This window comes from Pipistrellus hanaki (genome assembly GCF_964339955.1).
Source record: "Pipistrellus hanaki genome assembly, chromosome: 2".
NCBI lineage: Eukaryota > Metazoa > Chordata > Mammalia > Chiroptera > Vespertilionidae > Pipistrellus > Pipistrellus hanaki.
In genome coordinates, this window is record NC_140504.1 from 91432863 (window position 1) to 91458547 (window position 25685).

General features: G+C 35.7%; 1 protein-coding gene across 1 annotated transcript in view; it reads right to left on the reverse strand.

Moving 5' to 3' along the window:
- Window positions 1-8367: 8367 nt before the first annotated feature.
- Window positions 8368-25685, reverse strand: part of LIPI (lipase I) — a 43335-nt gene continuing 26017 nt past the window's right edge. The window contains exons 8-10 of the mRNA XM_084875957.1: window positions 20165-20276; window positions 17057-17233; window positions 8368-8752 (exon numbers count right to left, since the gene is read on the reverse strand). Of these exons, the coding sequence (XP_084732083.1) occupies window positions 8665-8752; window positions 17057-17233; window positions 20165-20276 (377 nt within the window). The 3' untranslated portion in view covers window positions 8368-8664. The remainder of the gene's footprint in view (window positions 8753-17056; window positions 17234-20164; window positions 20277-25685) is intronic.

Below are 25685 nucleotides of genomic sequence, written 5' to 3' on the forward strand. Positions count from 1 at the left end.
TCCTCTTGAATTTTTGGAATAGTTTGAGGAAGATAGGTGTTAATTCTCCTTTAAATATTTAGTAAAAACTTCACAGAAATGCAGTCAGGACCAGGGCTTTTGTTTCCAGGAAGTTGTTTTTGTTTTGTTTTGGTTTGGTTTGTTTGTTTTTTATTACTGATTTAAAGTCATCAATTGTTATTGTCCTATTCGAGTTTTATGATTCTTTCTGATTAAGTTTTAGAAAGCTGCATTTTTCTAGGGATATGCCCATTTCATCCAAGTGTTCAGAACAAAATAGCTCATATATTTTTGGAATAAAGTAGTTCATAGTATATATGAACTACTTTATATATATATATATATATATATATATATATATATATATATATATATATATATATATATTACCATCCTTTGTATTTCTGTGGGTTCAGTTGTTACTTCACTTCTTTCCATTATGATTTTTATGATTTTGTTTATTTGGGATCCTGATCTTTGTTTCTCAGTGAGTCTGGCTAGAGGTTCATCAATCTTATTGATCTTTAAAAAAAACTGGCTCTTGGTTTTATTGATCTTTTGTATTTTTTGAGAGAGGAGGTCTCTATGTCATCTATTTCTGATCTGATCTTTATTATGTCCTTCCTTCTACTTACTCTTGGCTTTTTTTGTAGTTCTCATTCTAATTATTTAAGTTGTAGTGTTAGACAACTTATTACAAATTTTTCTTGCTTTTTTGAGATAGCCCGGTAGTGCTATGAACTTCCCACTTAGGACTGCTTTCACTGTGTCCTATAGATTTTGGAATGTTGTGTGTTCATTTTCATTTGTTTCCAGGATGTTTTTTATTTCTTCTTTGACCCCCTTGGTAACCCATTCATTGTTTAAGAGCATGCTACTTAGCCTCCATATATTTGGGTTTTGTTTTGTTTTATTTTTAGTGTTTTTATTGTAGCTGATTTCTTACTTCATGCTATTGTGATCTGAAAAGATGCTTCATATGATTTCAATATTTGTGAATTTGTAGAGACTTAGCTTGTGTCCTAATGTGTGGCCTATCTATGAAAATATCCCAAGTGTTGTTGAGAAGAAAGTATATTTCGTAGCTTTGGGGTGAAATGTCCTAAAGATATCAACTAGTTCTCTCTCATGTGTCATTTAGGATTACTGTTTCTTTGTTGATTTTTTTTTTGTCTAAAAGATTTATTCAGTGATGTTAGTGAGGTATTAAAGTACCCTATTATGATTGTATTGCTGTCAATCTCTTCCCTGATATCTTCCAGATTTTTAAAAATATATTTTGATGCTCTTGTATTGGACACATATAGCCTATTGGTATTTTGATCCCATTAGTATTATGTAGTGGTCTTCCTTATCTCTTGTTATGGCTTTCACTTTGAGGTCTATTTTGTCAGATATAAGTACTGCTACCCCAGCTTTTTTTTATTATTTGCATTTGCCTCAGAATATTTTTATCATCTTTCAGTCTGTTTGAGTCCTTTGTTCTGAGGTGGATCTTTTGTAGACAGCATATATACTGTAGGGGTCATGTTTCTTATCCATTGAGCTATTCTATGTCTTTTGGTTGGAGCTTTAATCCATTTATGTTTACAGTTAGTATTGATAGGCACTGGTATTGCCATTTATTCTTTATGTTTGTGTTCCTCTCCCTCCTTCTGTTTCTTCTTTCTTTTCATTAAATCTTTATTGTTCAGATTATTACAGTTTTTCCTCTTTTTTTTTTCCCATAGCTCTCCTCCACCAGGTTCCCGCCCCACCCATTGGCATTAATCCCCCCCACCAACTATCCTCATCCATAGGTGTATGTATGATTTTTGTACAGTATCCTCCTATACCCACCACACCCCTTTCCCCCAAGGATTGTCAGTCCACTCCCTTTTTATTTTCTTCTTCTTTCTCTTCTTAAAAAATATCTTTCAGCATTTCATATAATACTGTTTTGGTGGTGATGAACTTCTTTAGCTTGTTCTTCTCTGTGAAGCTCTTTATCTGACCTTCAATTCTGAATGATAGCTTTGCTGGGTAGAGTAATCTTGATTGTAGGTTCTTGCTATTCATCACTTTGAATATTTCTTGCCACTCCTGTCTGGCCTGCATAGTTTCTGTTGAAAAATCAGTTGACAATCGTATGGATGCTCCCTGTAGGTCACTGTTTTTCTCTTGCTGCTATTAATATTCTCTCTTTGTCTTTTGATCTTGGCATTTTAACCCTCTTTGGGTTTTTTTGTTTGGGGTTCTGTGTGCTTCCTGGACTTGTAAGTCTATTTCTTTCACCAGGTGGGGGAAGTTTTCTGTCACTATTTCTTCAAATATATTTTCAGTATCTTGCTCTCTTCTTGTGGCTCCCCATTATTCTGATGTTGGTATGCTTGAAGTTGTCCCAGAGACTCCTGACACTACCTTCATATTTTTAGATTCTTTTTTCTTCATGCTTTTCTGGTTGAGTGTTTTGTTTTTTGTTTTTGTTTTTGTTTTTGTTTTTTTGCTTCTTTGTATTTCAAAACTTTGACTTAATTTTTGTGATCCTCTAGTCTGCTATTGGATTTCTGTATATTATTCTTTATTTCAGTCAGTGTATGCTTAATTTCTAGTTGGTCCTTTTTCATATTCTTGAGGGTTTCACTGAATTTATTGGCCTTTTCTAGAAAATTCTTGAAAAACCTTATAACCATGGTTTTGAACTCTATATCCAGTAGTTTGCTTTCCTACATTTCTTTCATTTGTGACCTGTTTCTTTGTCTCCACATTTTGGCTGCTTTCCTGAGTTAATAGAGTGGCTTTGTATGCTAGATGTCCTATAGGGCCTAGTGGCTCAGCCTCCCCAGTTACCTGAGGTGGACACTCTTGGTGCACCCCTTTGTGGGCTGTGTGCACAGTCTTGTTTTAGTTAAGCCTTGATTGTTGTTGGTATCACTGGGATGAATTGACCTCCAGGTCATTTGGCTGTGAGGATCAGCTGTGTCTACAATGGGTAAACATCTGTGCTGGAGACACCCTTATAAGGCAAGACTAGCTTTAGTGTGGCTTTGGTACTCACTGAGACTGCCCCCTGAGTGTGTACCTTATGGATCTGAGGAATTGTAATGTGGATGGTCCTATTCTGACCCCTGGGTACACTAGCTCTTAGATCTCCAAGGAGGTGATAATTTAGCCTCTGACTAAGGCCACCCAGTAGTAGCTATGGAGAGATCATCAGATTCCTCTTCTTTGTTTGTAGATTTTGTAGGTGCTCAGATGAGGCCCAGCTATGAAGCAACACAAGCTGCTGTGGGGCCTTGCGCCTTATTTTGGATGTTTTAACAAACTCAGCTGCAGTTTGTCAGATAAGTTTAGATTTCAAAGGACCAGGCCATTCATATGCAAAAGCCTCTGTGCACAGTTTGGATGGGGTGGAGTCTCAGGGCAGAGGAAACAGCAATAGCTTCCCATCAGCCCTGCCCTAAGTGGCCTCCAGGTCTCAGTGTCCCTTGGTAATCACTGCAAGCACCTCTGAAAGAAAGCCACCCTCGTGTTCTGCCTGCTAACAGACATTCCAGTTTCTCCCCATATGAATCTGAATCCCCAGAATCTCTCCCAGAACTGGATTTCAGAGCAGTCAGGAGCTTGTGTCTCCCTGAGGATTGAAAAAGCAAGCCGCATACTCGCTCTCAGTTGGCAGCCCTCTCTGGACGTGCGCCTCCATACCTCTGCATTTTACTTCTGCAGCTCCTCTAAGTCTCAGTGTGTTTTTCTCTTTTCTTCTAGTTGTAGAATTTCCACTCAGCCAGCCTTTCTGTGGTTCTGGATGATGTCTGTTTTGTCTTTTAGTTGTAGTTTTGAAGGGGTTGTTCAAGGCAGCAAGTGCAGGTGTTTACCTATGCCACCATCTTGTTTTCTCCTCTATTTCTTTTTTTTTTTAATTTATTTTGTGTGTGTGTGTTTGTGTGTGTGTGTGTGTGCATGTGTGTGTGTGTGTCTGTGAAGCTCCTGATTTCACTTTCAATGATAGCCTTGCTAAATAGACTAGTATTGGATTTAATCTCTTGCTTTTCATCACTTTGTACACTTCATGCCATGCCCTTCTGGCCTGATGTGTTTCTATTGAGAAATAAGTTGATAGTAGACTAATAGGAGATCCCTTGTAGGTGACGTTCTGATTCTCTCTTGCTGCCTTTAAGATTTTCTTTGTCTTTTACATTTGCCAATTTAATTATAATGTGTCTTGATGTAGGTCTTTTTTGGGGTTCATCTTGATTGGGACTCTCATTTTGGCTATCTTTCTGACTTTCTTTATATATAATTGATAGATCTGCTACTTCTCCAAGTCTTGGCAAAGTGGCCTTACATAGTAGTATCCTATGTGGCCCAAAGTCTCATTGCTCCAGGTCACCTGTGCTGAGTTCTCTAGGGGTGTCTTTTGTGTGGATTATATGTGCTCTCCTGTGGAGTTCACCTTAATTGCTTTTGGCCCTTCAATTGGTGGAACTGACCCTCAGATTGACTGGCTGTGAGGACTGATTATGACAATAGCAGAAAAGCTATTGTGTGAGATGACCCCACAGCATGGGATTTGCTTTAGCAGGTCTCTGGTGCCTGACAAACTCACCTTTTGCATGCATTGTTTGTGGATTTTATTAGGTAGTGCTTTGGTGTGATCTAAAGCTGGCCACTGGGTATGTTGGTACTGGGACCTTTTTGGAAAGGCTCTGGTGAAGGCTAAGATTAGCTGCTGCCTATATCTGGCCTGGGGTCATCTGGTAAGAATTGTAAACTTATCTGTAGTTGGTGGCTGCCTGTGCTGGGCTTGGAAGTGACTGAGGCCTGCTACTACTGGTGCCAGATGTGGGGCCACTTGCCAAGAGTTACAGGACTGCTTGTTTGGGGTTTTGAATCTTTAAGAGATTTTTTAAAAGTCTATATTTTGGAACCAGATAATTGCTATAGAACATCTGTGCTTTAGGTAAATTAATCTCTGAAAAAGGTTTGGACAAGGTGGTTAAATTGGGTCAGTATCACCAGTTTGGGGCAAGAATGGCTTTAGCCAGATTAATGGAGACACAGATTTGGTGTTCACTTGCACCTTCCAGCTTTGTGGGGTGGGGTCAACAAAAACAATGGCACTTACCAGCACTTTAGTTCAGAGAGAGCTACCCCTCCAGCCCTCACCCTGAAGCCAGACAATTCAGTTCCTCTCCTCATGACCCAGGGTTTTTTGAGCTGCTGCCCCATCTCTAGAATTTAGGTCTAGTGTTTGTAGATGCCTGGATTCAAAGCAGCCCTGTCTCACCCCTGGGTCCACAGCAGCCCTGGATGGAGACGTCTCATATGGATGGAGACGCTGCTGGCTTTCACAGCCAGCTGTTTGGGGAATTCTCTTTCTCACACTGGTACTCCAGGGTAGGGAACCCAGTTTGGGACTGCTACTTCTTGCTCCTCAGTGGGGACCTATGCAGCCAAGATATCCCTCCTGATTCTCAAACACTGCATGTGGATGTGAGACCTGCCTGTTTCACATCTCCGTCCCTCCTTACCAGTCTCGGCATTGCTTATTCATTATATCCTTAGTTATAAGAGTTCTGTTCAGCCAATCTTCACATAGTTCTCATGGGTGGCTGTTCTATAATTTAATTGTAATTTAAATTGGTCATGCGAGGGGGTGAGCACAGCATTTGCCCACTCCATCATCTTGACCTAAAATCTTCAGGCTACATTTGTGAGGGAACTTTTAAAGACCTTGTTGAGTTGATTCTGTGACCTGTGCCAAGTAGACATTCTTAAGGATAAAGATTTTAAACACCTTATCTCTCCACTCTCTTTGTATCTGATCCAGAATTTCATGTCTTCAAAGCAGCCTGGAGTAACATATTTTGTGAATAATAGCTATTTGTTCTCTTTGCTGACCAGATAATTGCTATAGTACATCTGTACTTCTTTATGGGCCTCTGGAAAATACATATTTCTCTTCTTCTATTTTTTGATCTATGATCTCCACAAATTAAAAAAAAATAAGTATGATTAAAATATTCCTAGAAGATTATAAACTTGAGTATCAGAGGAGTTTATTTTTCCCTCACCAGCAAAACAAGCTTCAAGTTTTCCTTCCCTTGTTAACCTTTACCTTGAAAAACAAACAAACAAAGTAAAAGTGTAAGGAATTAGGATATTGAAGATGATAATTTAATATGAAAACCTAACAACGTTTTATAAGTTTATGTCTTCGAGTTATCCTTGGAAGTTTCAATCACCCATGGCAAGGAAGTTTTATTATGAGGGTTATGGAGTCATTTAATATGCTCCGAGACAAGTTGGCTACTGTTTGTAATCAAGAGGCCTGATGCAACCAAAAGACTAAACAGGATATTTGCTCCTGGTAACATATGTATAATGTTGTTTTTTTTTCCTTCATTTTATATGTAATTAATGTAATTGACTGAGATTCAAACATTTGCCAAGTTATTGGGGGAAGGGGGGATGGGAGAGGGATTGGAAAAGTGAAACTACCTAACAGTTTGTGGTTTTAAGAATTTGGAAAATTTGTGAGCAAATGTCTAAGTGACAGAGGTGAGAGAGAATGTGTCTCTGTGTCTGGAGACAGAGGCGTTGGAGTGAAGGGCTGTAGCAAAAACTGAAGGAGCTCTTTTCAACAACTGTCAGACAATAGAGGTGCCAGCAGACTCATTGTGAAGCCAATGAGTCATAGAAGGTATTATGGGCTGAACTATGCCCCCTCCCCAAATTCATAGGCTAAACTCCTAACCCTCAGTATCTTAGAATGTGACTGTATTTGGAGATAGGGCCTTTAGAGGTAACTAAATTAAAATAAATTTATTGGGGTGGACCCTATTCCAATCTGAATGGTGTGCTTATAAGAGGAAATTTAGAGACACCATACACAAAGGAAAGACCATGAGAACACAGCAAGAAAGTGGCTATTGCCAAGCCTGTGTGACTCAGTGGTTGAGCTTCCACCCATGCACCAAAAGGTCACGGGTTTGATTCCTTGTCAGAGCACATACCCGGTTGCAGGCTCGATCCCCAGCAGGGAGTGTGCAGGAGGCAAACAATTGATGTTGATGTTTCTCTCTCATCAATACTTCTATTTCTCTCTCCATTCCTCTCTCTAAAAATCACTAAAAACAAATTGTAAAAAGAAAAAAAAAAGGCTATCAATAACTCAAAATAGAGGCCTTAGAGAAAACCAAACCTGCTGATACCTCTTAGACTTCTAGCCTACAGAACTTGAGAAAATGTATATTGTTTGGGCCACGCTGTCTGTGGTATTTTGTTAAGGCATCCCCAGAAATTCCCCCTAATAAAGAGGAATTCAGAAGCTTAAAGACTAAGTTAATAGATTGGTTTAAAACATACATAAAATAAATCTTGGGAGCATTCAGACATAAGTGAGAGATCTGAGGCCAGGAATTCCTGGACTGGACAGGCAAAAAGGACAATGCCAAGGACATTTACATTATTTACTCTGAAAGTAATACTTGTGAATATACTAACATTTATTAAACTGTGGAGAAACACATACTATAGTGGTTAAAAATATGGACACATGAGCCATGCTTTTTAGCTTGCAATTCTGGTTTTGTTCATGATCCTGAGTAAGTTAGTTAACGTTTCTGTGCCTCCGTTTCTTCATCAATTGATATAACAAGACCACATACAGTTCTTGTAAAAATTAAATGAATATTAATATAGTAATTTATGTGTTAGCTATCGTTATTTTTATTATCATTATAAACAGATACTAATCAAAGTATTGAATCAATCTTCACAAAAATTCTTAAGTAACTGAAACATGGTGAGGTAAATTTAATTACTGATGATAATATCATCAGTAGTAGTGGACCTAAGATTTGTCCTTAAATATTATGGACCCGTAGATTATTATGCTCCATAGGAACAAAATATTTATGTACAAAGCATCATAAAAATGCTAAATAGACCCCTAGACAGAAGGTGTATTTGTGTTTATAAGATTTGTATTAATCCAAGTGACTTTTCCAAGTAACAAATTTACAATTACAATTTTAAAATATTTATTTATTTTATCATTGCCATCTGAGAAGTGGAGAAGGTTTAGATTGTGCTCCTCTTCTTTCTAAAGACATATTATCTATTAACTAGAAGCCTGGTGCACAAATTCATGCATGGGTTAGGTCTGGTGGGGGGGACCAATTGGGGATGGGGCTGGCCAGACCCCAGCAGCAAGCTAACCTACCAGTTGGAGCATCTGCCCCCTGGTGGCCATTGTCTCTCTCTAAAAATTGACTGTCTGCCCCCTGGTGGTTAGTGCACATCATAGTGAGCAGTTGAGCAGCCTTAGCATATCATTACTAAATTACACTTCTATTGGTTGAAGGGATGACCAGACGATCAGATACTTAGCATATTAGGCTTTTATTATATAGGATAAGTAATTAAGGGAAATATCAAATGATAAACAGTTGGTTGAGGTAAACAGAAATAAACAGCTTTTAGAATATAGTCAGAATGATTTGCCATATGCATTTTTTAAATTTTTGTACATTTTTTATTCTTAAAAAAATTTTTAAGAAGTAGAAATATCTGAATCCCAGATTGAACAGTACATTCTAAAAGAAATACTGATTATACTGTTCCCATTTACAACTTTCTTATTTCACAAACAAGTAGTTACAATTGATGTAAGAAGGCATGCTATATTTCCTCTGGTTTACAGGTACATAGATTGAGAAATACCTCCTCATTTTCTTTAAGTATAATATCATACTTGCAGAGTGGGGGTCTGTGAGAGAGAAAAAGAGAAAGAAAAAAATTTCTTGGTAAAACAACAAAGTTTCTTTCTCATAAATATTAGATTATGTTATGCATATAACTAACTAGTTCTCCAAATGTTGGGAGTTGGAACACACCTACATCATGATCTCCATTCTCATTGGGCTATACTGGGATGAAGTAGACACAGTGTGGGTGGAGGCTGGGCAGGGAGATTCTGTGTGTTTCTACTTCTCTCTTTGCTGCTTCATTGGAATATTTATACTGTATGGTAGATGTTATTGGATACTCAAATAACTGAATAACTGAAAACTGAACTCGTCTCAGTAGTCAGGCCACCTCATATATCATTGATCATCACTGTGGAAGAGTTAGGTTGAATAGCATAGACAAATGCTGAAAAATAATTTAATCAATTTTCTTTGCCACCTACTCAAGTGGAAATAATAATGTGTAAACTATTCTATATCTTGGAGAGTTTGTATAATTGATATTTGAAGATTTTTGAGAAGTCAAGTAAATCAGGCATCTTGTCTAGTTATATTCTTGCTAATATCTTGAAAACCTTCAAAAAAGTAATTAACTAGAATAAGACAAGATTGGCAAAGGTTCAGAAAAGTAGCTAAAGAAAGAAATGGTAGCAATAAATAGAAATTTTCTGTATTAGCAGTAGAATGTGATCAAGGAAAAAAGGGTAACTCAACTTCATAGGTGCTGGTAGTTCACCTTTATTGTTCATTTTCATTTATCTAGTTCAAGAGACACATTGCTCCCTGTCTTCTTCTAGCTTAGTTAAGACATCATTGAATAAAGTTTTAAAATATTCAACAGAAAGGTTAAATTATTCCATTTTTAAATAAAACTATTTTCTATTTCTCTAATATATTTGAAAATGATAAAATATAGGCATTCATATCTAATTATAAAAGCTGATATACAATACTACAGTATTTTACATTTAAAATAATAAAAGTATGTTTAAACTTTATTGTTAACTAGAGGCCCGATGCACATAATCCGTGCAAGAGTAGGCCTTCGCAGCCAGGGTGGCTGCCTCGATCCCACAGCTGCAGCCCTGGCTTCATCCAAAAGGTCATCCATATGGTTGTCTGGAAGGATGTCCAGATGGTCGTTCTACTGTTCTGCCATTTGGCCGTTTGCATATTTCACTTTTATTATTAGAGACTACAGACAAGTGCATGCAATTCATGCACTCATGGAAGGGGGGTTTCTTCAGCCTGGCCTGTGCCCTCTCACAGTTCAGGAGCCCTCATGGATATCCGACTGAGGGCTTAGGCCCACAGGGAGTGGGCTTAAGCTGTTAGTTGGACATCCTTAGTGCTGCTGCAGAGGTGGGAGAGGCTCCCGCCACCACCCCTGCACTTGCCAGCCATGAGCCTGGCTTCTGGCTGAGTGGTGCTCCCCCTGTGGGAGCGCACTGACCTCTAGCAGGCAGCTCCTGCATTGAGCGTCTTCCCCCTGGTAGTCAGTGTGTGTCATAGCAAACGGTCATTCCACCATTTGGTCAATTTGCATATTACCTTTTATTAGATAGAAAAATATAGGAGTAAGTGTAAAATACTTTAATCTCATAAGGTTTTTTTAGATTTAGCAAAAATATATTTTATTACATTACTAGAGGCCTGGTGCATAAAAATTTGTGCAAGAGTAGACCTTTCTTCCCCCCAGCTGCCAGCACTGGCTTCCCTCTGGCACCCAGGACCCGGGCTTCACTGCAGCTGCTGGCAGGCACCTGGGACCCAGGTTTCTCTTGCAGCCCTGGTTTCATCTGGAAGGTTATCCAGAAAGACGTCTGGTCTAATTAGAAATTATGCTTTTATTATTATAGATTAGAGACCAGAATATAATTGAAAAATCAGATTCATCCTTTTTCCATTATTAAGAATTAAGTAGATAATGACTTAACCGCTTCCCCAGTCAAATTTATCTATACTTATATCAATTATATTTCCTGCTACATCCTTTATTCACTGAATGTGCCTTCAGTATTTTGGATCTCCTCTACCTCATTTTTTTTAAGTTCACATGTGACTAAATGTTGTTGTTGTTTTTTGTGGTTTTTTTTTTTTTGAAATAATTTTAATAGAGAGATAGATACAGAAAGACAGAGAGAGAAAAACATCAATGTGATATAGAAACAGTGATCAGTTACCTCTAGTACATGCTCTGTTTGGGCTTCAAACCCACAACCTAGGTAGGTGCCTTGACTGGGAATCAAACCTGCAACCTTTTCTTGTACAAGATGATACTCCAACCAACTTAATCACCCAGCCAGGGCTACACCTCATTTTTTAACTTGCCATACTAGGACAAATATGTCATTAAATTTACTAATGGATAAATTACCTCAGTCATTAAGTGATTCTGCTATTCACATATTTATAATATTAGAATTACCAAGAATGCAAAGAAGCAAGAAAATAGAGCCACATGATGGTCAATTAATTGAAACTAACCCAGAAGTAGCACAAATATAAGAAACAATAGGCAAGAACATTAAAAGAATTATTATAACTGTATTCCATGCATTCAAATAGTTAAGTAGAGGCATTAAAGATTTAAAAAGTCAACCCAAATCCAATTTTTAGAGGTGAAAATTATAATCTCTGATATAAAAAGTACCCTGGATGAGATTCATATCTGATTAGACATTCTAGAAGAAAAGAATAGTGGTCTTAAAGATACTGCAACAAAATATATTCAAAATGAAGTAAAAAAGGAACCAAATTTAAAAATTAACAGACTATCAGTGAGCTGTGGGATAATTTCAATCAGCCTAATAAACTTGAAATAGTCACCGAAGGGAGAAAGGACACAGAAAAATATATTTCAAAAAATAGTTACAAATTTTAATAAAACTTGATAAAATCTATAAGATCATACACCCAAGAGGTCAAAAACTCAAAATGCAAGAGGTATGAGTAAAATTACATGTCACATAATCAAACTCTTTATTAGTGATGAGAAAATCTTGAAACTAGCCAGAGGGGGGAAAAGGCATATTTTCTTCATGGGAACAAAGGAAGGATAGTAAGAAATTTCTCATTAGAATAAATTCATGGTAGCAGACAGCACAGCAAGATCTTTAAAGTCAAAGTAAAAAATATATATATCAAACTAGAATTATATAACCAGGTAAATTATCTTTTAAAAGAAGGCATTAAAACTTTTTTAGACAAAAGTCTGAAAAAAAAATTAACCAGCAGACCCATACTACAAAAAAATTTAAAGGAAATCCTTTGGTCAAAATATAATTTATACCACATGAAAGTATACATCAACATAAGGTTTAGAAGTACACTAGAAAAGATAACTAGGTGGATAAATATATGAGTTTTCCTAATTACTTATATTATTTTAATAGTTTTACTCTTTAAAAATATGAGACTTTGCATTTTGGAATTTTTAGCATATGTACAAGTAAAATGTATGCCAACAACAAAACAAAAGCTAGAATGGAAGAAATGGAATTACATTATTATACAGTTTTTATGCTACACATTAAGTGGTAAAATTCACTTGAAGGTAGACTGCAATAAACCTCTAAAATAATTTTTAAAGTGTTATAGATAATAAACTTACAAAAGAGAAAATGGAAGCATAAGGCTACTCAATGTACACAATAGAAGGCAGACAATGAGAAAAATGGAAACAAAGAACAGATAGGAAAACACTAAAACAAAATAGCAAGATGATAAATTGAAACCAACCACTTTAATAATCATATTAAGTTAAAAGATGTTAATACCCTTAATAAAGTGTCAGAGGTCATCAACATAATTTGACATTAGAGAAATGCAAATTAAAAACACAAAGAGATATCTCAATACCTATTAGAATAGTGAAAACAGAAACAAAACAATAAACCTGGCAAACATATAGTTTTGGGTGCAGGAGAACAGTGGAATTCTGATGTGTCAGTGGGAATGCAAAATTTACAATCACTTAAAAAAAAAGCAATCTGGAAGTTTCTTATAAAGACAAACATATACTTAAAATATGACCCAGCAATCTCATTGATATATATTTACTCAGCAGAAATAAAAACTTATGTTCACATGAAAATCTGCATGCAAATATTTATGTTGGCATTATTCAGAGACAAATATCAAAAACTGTGAATAAACCATGGTGAATGGTGAATGGATAAATGAACTCTGGCATAACCATAATAAAGTGCTATTCATCCAAAATTTCCATTGATATCAGAAACAATATGGGTACATTTTAAACGTATGAAGCTAAGTGAAAGAAGCCATACTTAAAAGGCTACAACTATCTGATTCCATTTATATAATGTCTTGAAAAAGGCAAAACCAGGTACAGTGATTGCCAGGGAGAAGGAGAGGTGAATGATGTTGAAAACAAAACAAAACAAACAAACAAACAAACAAAAAACAGAAGAAGGTAGTTTCTGTGAATGATGGAAATGCTCTGGGTCATGATGGTGGTGGTGGTTATAAGACTATGAATTTGCCAAACTCATGGAACTCTATGCCTAAAAGAGTACATTTTACTGTTACATTTTTAAAGGTAGCTTTAGTCCATCTTGGGAAGTCATACCATGTCCCTCCACTATGAACATCTTTCTCAGTCCCTACATTCGAAGGCGCTGCTCTATTGGAAAAACGTAGAGGAGAATTATGTTGCAGTCTCGATCAGAGTCTATTTCAGGGAGATAATTACTGGTTGAGTGCTTAGCAGTTTAATCTGTACCATAAGGCCTCGCATTTTTATTACGCATGTTCCCAATAATTTGGCAGTGCTAATCCTCATTAATTGCACATTATCTGTTTGGACAGATCTAAATAGGAAAAGCAACTAAATGGTTATGACAATTATCTAGGTAATTAAACCTAAAGCATACATTTTGTCTAAGCATCTGTTAGTATCTCCAGCCAGCAGTGCTAAACACTACAATGCATTTCCATTGTGTTTTATTCCCCGAGTAGAAAATAATTGTACTTACATTTTGTAAATTTAGTAAATATTCATAGTCTAGTTACATTAAAATTACAATTAATGGTCGAAGCCGGTTTGGCTCAATGGTAGAGCTTCAGTCTGGGGACTGAAAGGTCCCAGGTTCGATTCCGGTCGAGGGCATGTACATTGGTTGTGGGCACATCCCCAGTAGGGGGTGTGCAAGAGGCAGCTGGTTGATGTTTCTCTCTCATCGATGTTTCTAGCTCTCTATCTCTCTCCCTTCCTCTCTGTAAAAAATCAATAAAATATATTTAAAATTACAATTAAAGCTATCCTTTTCGCTGTGGCAAATACCTATGACTTCACCTAATGAATGAGTTGTATATAATGTCTCTATATAACCCTTAATTAACAAGATAATGAGTCAGATATAACAGTGGTCACATCTGTCTGCGTTTCCTTTCCCCTTATAATAAGTCACTTAAAAAAGAGAAGTGCTCAGAGAGCAATGGCTGTCTGTAAACTCACCAACTTTCTGTATCAGAGAGAGCATCATGAAGTGAAGGGGAAGATTTGAAAAGGTTCTCCCACCTTGATATTTCTTCTATGAATATAAAACAAGGGAAGAGTTCAAATGCATGTCTACGTATAGCCAGTGTTTCTGATAAGCAAACATTGAGAAAAAATGAAGCATCCAACAATAAAGAAAAAAAGTAAGTTGAGTATTCTACAAAAGATGGCAGCAGTTGACTTACAGTTAGAAAGAGAAAATTGCTTATAATCAGATCTACAATATTGCAAAGCTTCAGAGACATTACGGTCAATTGTTATCTATATGAGCAGTGACCCTTGAAGCTACTGCAATGAATGAGCCCCACGATTCTACAAATATTTAAACAAGCGTATCCAGTTCTGGCATTTGCCTAGATACACATGGGTGGATTGCCTTTGGATCTTTTTACTGTTCACATGTATTAAACTAAATGTATCTTTCTTATAAAGCTTCTGTTCTGTATTATGTGCAGAGATTCTAGCTAAATGTCTTGTGTCTGGCCAAGATTTACATGGAATGGAATTATCTTCTACACTATGGAATTATCTTTTTTGTTTCTCTTTCCATTTATGATATATAGGAAGAAGACTTTATTCATGGACAATATGCATTATTTACATCTAAATGCCAGAAACAGAAAGTGTAACTATAGTCTCTAACTTCACTGTTCATACTCACCTTTCTTTTTATTTATGGATTTTTTAATTACTAAGTTTGTTGAGATGACATTGTGTAATAGAGGCATATAAGTTTAAAGTGTGCATTTTTATGATAAAAGATCAGTATATTGCACTATTTGCACACACCCAAAGTCAAACCATTTTCCATCACCATATATTAGGCATACTCACATTTCTTATGTTCACAGAAGTATTAATGGGGGAGAATAGGATGGTGCAACAACCCTGACTTCTTTAAACCTAGCTTTTGGGAATTATAAAAATACAGTTGTTCTTGAACAATGCAGGGATTAGGAGTACAGGTACACTGAGCAGTCAAAAATCTGTTTAACTTAAAAAAATATGTTGATTTTTAGAGAGAGAGAGGAAATAAGGGGAAGAGAGAGGGAAACATTGATCAGCTGCCTACTGCACACTCCCACCAGGGATCAAGCCTGCAACCAGGAATGGAACCAGCACTCTCTGGGCACATGGTTCAATGCTCAATCACTGAGCCACACCAGCTGGGCTGTGCTTAACTTTTGACCCTCCTAAAATTTAACTACTAATAACATACTATTGATCAGAAGCCTTACTAATAGATAATGTGAACAGTCAATTAACACATATTTTGTATCTTACATGTTTTATATACTGTATTCTTATAATAAAGTAAGCTACAGAAAACAAAATATTAGAAAAATCGTAAGGAAGAGAAACTACATATTAGAGGACTGGTGCACAAAATTTGTGCACAGAGGGGCTGGAGGGGAATCCCCTCAGCCCAACTTGCACCCACTCCAATCCAGGACCCCTCTAGAGAAGTCCTGAGGGATCAGGCCTAAACTGGCAGTCGAACATCCCTCTCACAACCTGGGATTGCTGGCTCCCAACCGCTCACCTGCCTGCCTGCCTAACTGCCCTAACTGCTTCTGCTTGCCAGCCAGATCGATGCCTAACTACTCCTTTGCCAGCCCGATTGCCCCCAATTACCATCCCCTGTTGGTGCAATCACCCTCAACTTCCCTCCCCTGCTGGCCTGGTCAACCCAACTGCCCTCTGATGCTGGCCTGGTCACCCCTAACTGCCCTCCCCTGCAGGCCTGGTCATTCCCAACTGCCCTCCCCTGCAGGTCCTCTTGTGGTGGGCCATCTTGTGACCACATGGGGGTGGCCATCTTGTATGAGAGTTTGATGGTCAATTTGCATATTACCTCTTTATTATACAGGATTATTAAAAAATTCTTACTAAGTTCAACATTCATAGAAAGGCATTTAGGAAATCAAATATATCAACACGGAAACATACAGAGAAATAAGTTGATGTGCTGCAATCAGCTAAAGAGAGATTTCTAGCAATCCAAAAACCTATCTTGATTGATGCACAACATTAGAACAATTCAAATATTCATATTGGCAGTTGATCAGATCATTAAAGATCTCTCAGTAGTTCTAAATGCTTCAAATGAGTGTTTTGTGGAAATACGGATTCTGCCATGGAGAACATGTGCATCCACACCATGTGGACAAGGATAGAGGGAAGACCTCTTTGGTTGTGAGGACAGGTGAACAAGAATATATTAAATGGCCTTAGAAAAATACCAATAGTCTCTTGTCTTTAAAAAATGGTACCCACACAGTAATGATGGTGTTATAATTTTTGGATTGAAATGTTTGTGACATTACTGACAAGCCAAGACAGGTGACTATAAAATTAGAGTATAAAGTCATATTGTCCTCATGCTGTTATTGTGCACATGCTAGAGTCTCACTCCTGTCAGCATATTCTTGGGGTTGAATCTCCAGCAAACTGTAGAATCTTAGATACAGAAGATGAAAATAGATTTTTTTTTTCTTCTCAAATAAAGAGTTATAAAGTTAGACAAAAGAAAAGATGTCTTATGAAGTAATTGTGTGTGTCTTCCCTCACTTGGGTAATGCAATTCCAATGAATCTCATCCAAATAAAATAAAATAAGATAAGATAAGATAAGATAAAATAAAATAAAGAAACAGAATGGATTTTACACCTTTTAGATACATCTTGAAATACACAATAAGCCAATATTTGAGTACATGAATTCTTAAACCATTTTTTAGAAAGCCAATATTTTCAAGTTTAAAAGATGACATATTTAAATAACATTTTAATTTTCTTACCTTTCTGGATATGTAAGTGATTTTAACATGAGACGCTGGATACTATATTGGCATGTGGAACATTGCTGGTTGGAGCTCTGATAATATACCAAACCAATGCTTGAAATATTTACAACATCATTTAAAAACTGAGCAAGAATCTTGACTTCTTGAAGTTTATAAAATGATTTGTTCTTCCTAAACATAAAATTTTATATACTCAGCAATTAATAATTTGAAATATAACTTCACTCTAAAATCAATATAATATTAACAACGCAGGACAGAAAGAGGCCAATTTTCTAGGAAAAGGCCAAACAATGTGTTTGTTAAAGTATTTGTTAAAATAATTTATACAGTAATTTAAAACAAAATAATAAATAATAACATTTACATCCACATACACAATATTTGGAAATACTTTTGGGAGGTAAATTGGGAAATTTTATCTTTCTAACTAGATGTTTAGATTTTTGATTTGTCTAAAATTATGCTTCTATTTGTAGACTTCTGAACAGCTATCATGGAGTGGGTATTCAAATAATAATCCTTTGTTGTTCTCTGCTATTTTATAAAAAAAAAAAAACAACTATGAATTAGAAGAATAATTCTAAAAGCCTGATTCAAAAGAAAAATAAATTTAGTATTTAATAAGTACAATTTATTATGTACTTATGAGCATTTATTATGTACCCAGAACATTAATCTAAAATACACCTTCCCCAACACCATCTACCTCTCATTAAAAAAAAAAATCATTAAATTTACAAACTTCCTCACCATTTTAAATTGTACCACTGCCTGTTGCCCAAACCAGACAACTTGAGTTCACTTTTGATATTATCCTTTCTTTCAATCTCTCCATCTAATCTATCATAAATTCCTACTGACTTTACCTGTGAAAACTCTTGAATCTGTTTTGAATTAATCCTCATTTCTCCATCTCCACTGCAAATCCTCTATCTCAAGACTGTTTCTTGCCTATATTCTTGCAACAGTATCCTGTCTTTTCTGCTTTCAATCCACTGTAGTCAAACTGTTTTTCCGAAATAAAAATCTAGTCCTGACCCAAGCAGATTGCCTCAGTTAAAACATATCAATGATTTTCATTTTCCCAGTGACTAAAATATAAATCCTGAAAATTTTCCTACAAATCTAGTACCTACAAAACCTAGGTGCTCTCTACCTCTCTCCCTGCCTCCATTTGCAGATATAATACACTTCCTTCAGCCCCTGAAATGGCCTATGATCCCTCCTGCTTCAGGATCTTTTTTTGTATGAGTCTCTGCCTGGAATACAGCAAAGCAGACTAACTCTAGTTCATGAGTTCATTCTCAAACAATAAATGCAAAACATCCTTAAAGAAACTTTTAGTGGCCCCACTACATAATCCTCATCCCCAATTTTATGTTTCCTTACACATATGTTTCTAAAGACATTTTGAATGGATAGGTTATATTTACATATTTTAATAATTATATCATTATACTTATATCCTTCATTAGGCTGTAAGCTTAATGAGGGTAAGACCATATCTATTTTTTTTAATCTCAGCATCCTCAGCATTTAGCCCAGTGCCTACATCCATGTGGATATTCACTAAAATTGTTTGAATAGAAAAATAATGAACAGCATTTTATTTGTATTATATATTTATAAAGTCTACCTGTTGTACTAGACAAGTTATGTAAAAAAATATATATATAATTTGCCCCAAATTTCAGCCCCAATTTTAGTGCAGTTCCTGTCCTACAGAAGTTCTCAATAATTTTTATTGACTGGTTAAATTGGTTCCTTACCATATATATCCTAGCTCAGTGAATGGCACCATAATTTAGTTATAAAGATTAAAACTTGAAGTCACTCTAGATCTATTTATTTCCTTCATTTTCACATGTTTAATCATAAAAATAGATCTATTTAAATACTAAAAACCCATTCCCACTTACTGGGTTTATGCCCACATCATATCAATTATTATACTAGTCACCTCTCTGATGTTCCACTCGAATTGCCCCATTATTCATCCACTTGGGGCATCGTTCCAACCTGAATATCTGTTATCAATATCCCCTGTTTAAAATCCTATATTGGCATAATAATATATTTGGTATTATACTTAATATATGTGATTTTTAAATGTTTTTATTAATTTCAAAGAGAGGAAGAGAGAGATAGATACATCAATGACAAGAGAGAATCATAGATCAACTGCCTCCTGCACTCCCCCTACTGGAGATGTAGACCACAACCCAGGCATATGCCCTCACCAGGAATCCAACCATCACCTCCTGGTTCATGGGTCGATGCTCAACCATGAGCCACACTGGCCAGGCATATCTAATGTATGTGATTATAATGACATAGAGAAGTGATCACACAATAACGCTTATATAAAAATCAGGATACAGAACAAATTTGTAATAAGATCATAATTTTGCTAAATAAAAAGTAATACGTGTGTGCACAAGGGTATGTACAACAAGATATAGGAGGAATTAAAGAAGGAAAAATGTAGAAATTGGCTATAAACCAAATGATAAATCTAAATATCCCTAGATGATAAAATTATAGATTATTCTAATTTGCTACTATATAATAGGACATGCTTTTTACAGCAAGAAAATATTCCTATTTTAATTTTCAAAAGAGAAATAAAAGGTCATGTAGAAGTCTCTTACTTCCTTGGCATCTAAAACAGTTTAAATCCCAAAGCATGACTAAATTTATTAGCAAAGAATTATTAATAAAAACATAAATTAATTGGCCAGGTTTAGAAGCACAGATTTACCATGGCTACATGTTCCATATTTATATTCCTTTATTTTAAAAATTATAAATTCGAGTATTTAAATAAAACACATTAATATTTCATGGTGTTTGCACAGAACATGATGTTTATAAAAGTAATTAAGACTTATAATTTATTTGCCTTCCTAGCAAGTGTGGAACAACTACTCTATGACTGCAGTCTGTGCTGTTATTGAAATGAGGAACACTCCTATCTCCATGCCTTTGAAGGCGCCCTGCACAGAACATCCACGCAATTTGGATTATCTTCCAAATTGGATCCTCAAAAAAGCCCAAACATTTAATTTATGAGTAAAAATAATATTAAATTATACTTACTTATAGAGCCTTGGTTCTTCAAACCTTCCAAGCTGGTTTAATAATTTAAATGTAATATAGCCATCCTTCATGGTGTTATCCAAAACAATTACACTGAGAACAAAATAATAAGCTACAAAACAAAAATACAAAATACAGTTCACATTTTTAAAATAAATGTTTTGGCACATACACAGATACACATGTATATATATATCTATATATATATACAAGTACATATTATATATGTAAATAATCTCAAGAGGCACTTATTTGGTATATGGATAATATATTTTACTTATTATCAATTTTAACACAGATACACTTGTATATATATATACAAGTACATATTATATATGTAAATAATTTCAAGAGGCACTTATTTGGTATATGGATAATATATTTTACTTATTATCAATTTTTAACTAGTCTTGAAAATGAGAAATGACAAAGCCTGCCAGACATCATCGATATGGTGAAGAAATGAACAAATAATTAGTGAATACTAACTCTTCTTCAAACCAAAAGTTTTCAGAATTTAGGTCAATTAAACTATTTTTTTAAAATATATTACCTATAAAGTAAATATAACGTTCCCTAGTTATCAAAGTAATAGTCCTAGCTAAGCTTGCTTGACAAATATAATTCCCAATTTTACTGGTAATTTAGGATTAACTATGAAAATTAAATAATCATAGGTAGATTAATCTCATAGTAGTTCTTATTCAAAATGCTCCTATTAAAAATTGATACAGTATATCTTTCAGAGGCAAGGATTCTGAACTTACCACTATCCTATCTAATAAAGAGGGAATATGCTAATTGACTGTCATGCCTTCACAAAGATGGCAGCACCCACAGCCACAAGATGGCAGCACCCAGTTCCCTCAGCCCTGCTGGGTTGGAAGGTGTGTGGCACAGCTGGGCCCGCCCCCAGGCGGGTCTGGCGGCTACAAGCGCCTGCCTCTGGAGTCCCTCAGGCCCCTCATCCCCCAGCTCCTCAGGGCTGGCCCCAGGTGCAGGCAAGCCTCAGATGTCAGCTGTCCAGGCAACACCTGATGTGCAGGCAAGCCTCGGGAGTCAGCCGCCCAGCCACCCAGGGCCGCCTGAGGCTTGCACTGCTGGCAATGGCAGCAGAAGAGGTATGATGGGACATTACCTTCCCCTGATAACCAGGTCGCCTCCTGCCCCTGAGGGCTCCCAGACTGTGAGCGGGGGAGGCGGGCTGAGGGACCTCTCCCTCCCTTCCCCCCCAGAGCATGAATTTTCATGCACCGGGCTCTAGTAGTCTTTATTGAATGGGCTGAACAGAAAGTTCTGACCCTCTGTGAGTTTTCCCAAGTAACGAACACCATGCCCTAAGGACAATATATAAACAGGACATAGAATGCATGAAATTTTCTTGTGAGAAATACATGTAACTTCTTGTCTGATACTTAGTACTTCCTCAAATAAGGTAACGGATTTATAATTGGACCTCATCCATTTCTAACACAAGAGATATATAGGAATGCTTCTTACTTTGAAGTGACTTCCCAGCTTTAGACAAAATATGTTGGTTCATCTCACCCAAAAAAGATAGATGTGCAGACTTGCTCATGTGAACTGTGGCAGCATAACATATTGAGATATTACAGAATAAACCTTCAATCTGCTAAAGCGCTTAGACATTTTGGATGTACAATCCATAAATTAAATTACAACAAAGCTCAGATGAAGAAGGGGAATATTAGGAGGCACTTAAGAACTGGGTGTAGCATGAAAATCGAGGCTTAAGTGTCAACTTCCATGCTGGAACAGAAGATGTGATGTTAAGTAACATGAAAAACATGCTAACCTGTCTGAATTCTAATAAAGACTCAGACTTGGAGACACAAAGGCAGCGAAAGCAAAACTTTTAATGGCAGTCTTGCAACATCGGGTATCTGGTTGAGCAGTCACACCCTTTTGAGCAGTTACCACACGCAATTTATCCCTAGCGCGGATGTCTTTCCCCCGGTTCCTTATCTGTTGAGTACTATGGGGTTAGCATTCTTCGCTGAACGTCACCTAGGTGTTTTTGTTTCCTATTGGGTTATTCAAAAAGTAGGCTGAGGATCTTTTTAGCTGTCCCCACCTCCCTGTGCTGGGAAGGTCTTCCTGGAATAGGTGCTGTTGGTCACATACACAATTCCTTGTTCTTACTACAGTTTGCCCTGGGACTTTATTCGTGTAAGCCTTGTGGTTCAGTAACTGGCTGGTAAGCATGCTGCTTGTATATTCCCACCAAAAGCTGACTACACTGAAGATGGACCACAGAGGCTTATTTTCTACAAGTAATAAGGCTAAAACAAAAATCCCTGCACAGTATTTTATTTATTAGATCAGTGTTTTTCAACCTTTTTTGGGCAAAGGCACACTTGTTTCATGAAAAAAATCACGAGGCACACCACCATTAGAAAATGTTAAAAAATTTAACTCCGTGCCTATATTGACTATATATAAAGTAATTCTCTTGAATAGGAATCAAATAAACACAAAGAAAGTATTTTATAATTACTTTATTATGAAATATTAAGTAAACAAAATAGTGAAAAATTATAAAATTCTTGTCTTGTCTGCACCTACGGCACACCAGGCAACATCTCACGGCACACTAGTGTGCCGCGGAACAGCGGTTGAAAAATGCTGTATTAGATAGTCTTAGGTGAACTAAAAAAAAAAAAAAAAAAAAAAAAAAAAAAAAAAAAAAAAAAAAAAAAAGACACAATTATCTGAAACTAAATAAAATACCATATAGTAATATGGAATTTAAATTTACATTCACCACTTGATGAGGCCCCTCTCTCCAATTTGTATTAAAAATGCTCCAGGATTATAAGCCGAAACCGGTTTGGCTCAGCGGTAGAGCGTCGGTCTACGGACTGAAAGGTCCCAGGTTCGATTCCGGTCAAGGGCATGTACTTTGGTTGCGGGCACATCCCCGGTAGGGGGTGTGCAAGGGCAGCTGATCGATGATTCTCTCTCATTGATGTTTCTAACTCTCTATCTCTCTCCCTTCCTCTCTGTATAAAAATCAATAAAATATATATTTTTTAAAATGCTCCAGGATTATGGAACATAAATTCTGGGTGGAAAAATCCAACTTTCTCTGATGGGAGAGATTTTGAAGAAGAGCTGATTGTTAAAAATTTTCTGTAATAGAAGAATAGATTTTTATTTTGATAGCACAAATATTTTTTCTTTCCTTTTGATAGAGACTGGGACTGATCATTAAGACTATAAAATGATAATAAATCATATCTAGATTAATAGATAGATAAATATAACCAAAAGAAAACCACAGATTTCTTTATAGAATAATTGCATTGACAATAAATTTTTAAAAATTTATATGAAAAAAATATCTTTAAAGTGCTGAGCAAAAATAACTTTCGATGTAGAATTCTATCCTGTACTAACTTTATATTGCAGAGTAAGAGAAAGATAAGGTCATTTAAAGAAAACACAAAACAAAAACGGAGAGGGGCTAGTAGTGAAAAGTAATTAAGAATCTATTTCAGCAAGATAGAAGTTAGACCCAGAAGAAAAAAGTGGGTGAAACAGGGTAAGATAAAATGTAAAAAATTGAAATGATTAAATATAAGTGAGCATTTGATATAGTAATAATATTCATAATAAATATTGATTGTTAGGTAAGAAGTGAAATAAAATAATACAGAATATAATGTAGAAGATAGAAAAGAAGACACACAATTCAAAAGCTCTATGAGGCAAATTCTTGTGATAGAATCCAGTCAATAGTTTTTGAAGCAATATGCATTCTTACATGTAAAGCAAAAAAGAAGCAAATTGCCAGGGAAATATAACAATCCTGAAACTTTATAATCTAAAGAATTACATCATCAGAATACATAAGCAAAAATTTAAACAATGTGTTCTGCTAAAAGAGAGATTTAAATATAACTCAAAATCCTAACATAATAGACAAGAAGTCCAGGATGTGATTGAAAATTATCCATTATACTTACAACAAAGAAAATCACATCTTTGGTGAGAAAAGACAATAAACTATTGCTAGCACTGAGATGACTCAGATGCCAGGATTATCTGACAAGAATTTTAAGGAAGCCATCATAAAAATACTTCAAAGTCACAGTCTTTTAAAAAAAAAAATAAAGGAATAGAAAATTCTCAGCAAATAAATAGAAGCTATAAAAGAAAACAAAGTAGAAATTACATAAATAAAAAATATAACAACATAAAAAAGTAATTGGATATGCTCAATAGTAGAGTGGAAATGAGACAGGATAGAAATCAGTGAACTTGAAGACAAGTAAATCTGCCACTCATTCTGAACAACAGCAAAAACAGAATAAGGAAAAAAAATGAACAGAGTCTCAGGACCTGTGGAACCATAACAAAGATGTAATGTGTGTGTTAGCAGAGTGTAAGAGGACAGAAAAGAGAGTGGAACTGAAATAATATTCAAAGAAATAATATCTGAAAGCTTTCTAAATTTGGTAAAGAACAAAAAAAAAAAAAAAAAAAACTCACACAGATTCAAGAAGTTGAGTAAAACTGGATAAACCTAAAGAAATTCTTACCAAGATATATCATTATTAAAGTTTAGAAAATTAAAAATAAAGAATATAATCTTGAAAACAGCCAAAGAAAAAAGATGAATTACCTACAGGAGAACACCAATTTGAGTCACAAAAGATTCCTTACCTGAAACCACAGAGGCCAAAAGTTATCCCTCAATAACCAAAGTCAATGATTGTGATTAGAAAAATTCATTTATAAACTAATTCAAGCTTTTCATCTCTAAACAGAATAATTTTGCTTTCTTATCTATCACCCCATAAATTCATTATATAATATATTTCTAAAAGATTCTCTCTTGTTCTTAAATTTTTTCTCTTGCCTAATTCTAAATATGTTAGAAAATTATTATTTACTTGCATTTTTTAATTATATTGTTTAATTTTGGTTCCCAAAAGTGTGGAGTAGCATAGATAAATGTCTTATACTTGCAACTGTTATATGCTGACATAACTCCAAAAATGGGAAGGATAGTCATGCAAATTTTTCAGCAAAAAAACAAGAACCTTGATTGGTTCCTTGGAAAAATATTACCCAAAGCATATGTTCATTTTAGCTAAAAAAAAAAAAAAAAAAAAAAAAAAAATCAACTGTTTACTTAAATGTGTAGAACTGCCTCTAACAACTTTCAAAGTTTTTTGAAAGTGCACGATGAAATTTGAGTTGGTAGAAAGAATATTTTGGATAATACAATATATAAAATAGTATATAAGATAAATCATTTTTTATTTGTTAAAAATGTTGACTTATTGGCCTAGCTGGTTTGGCTCAGGGGATAGAGCACCAGTCTATGGACTGAAGTGTCCCAGGCTTGATTCTGGTCAAAGGCACATGCACAGGTTGTGGGCTCGACCCCCAGTGGGAGGCATGCAGGAGGCAGCTGATTGGTGATTCTCTCACATTATTGATGTTTCTATTTCTCTCTTCCCTCTCCCTTCCTCTCTGAAATCAATAAAAA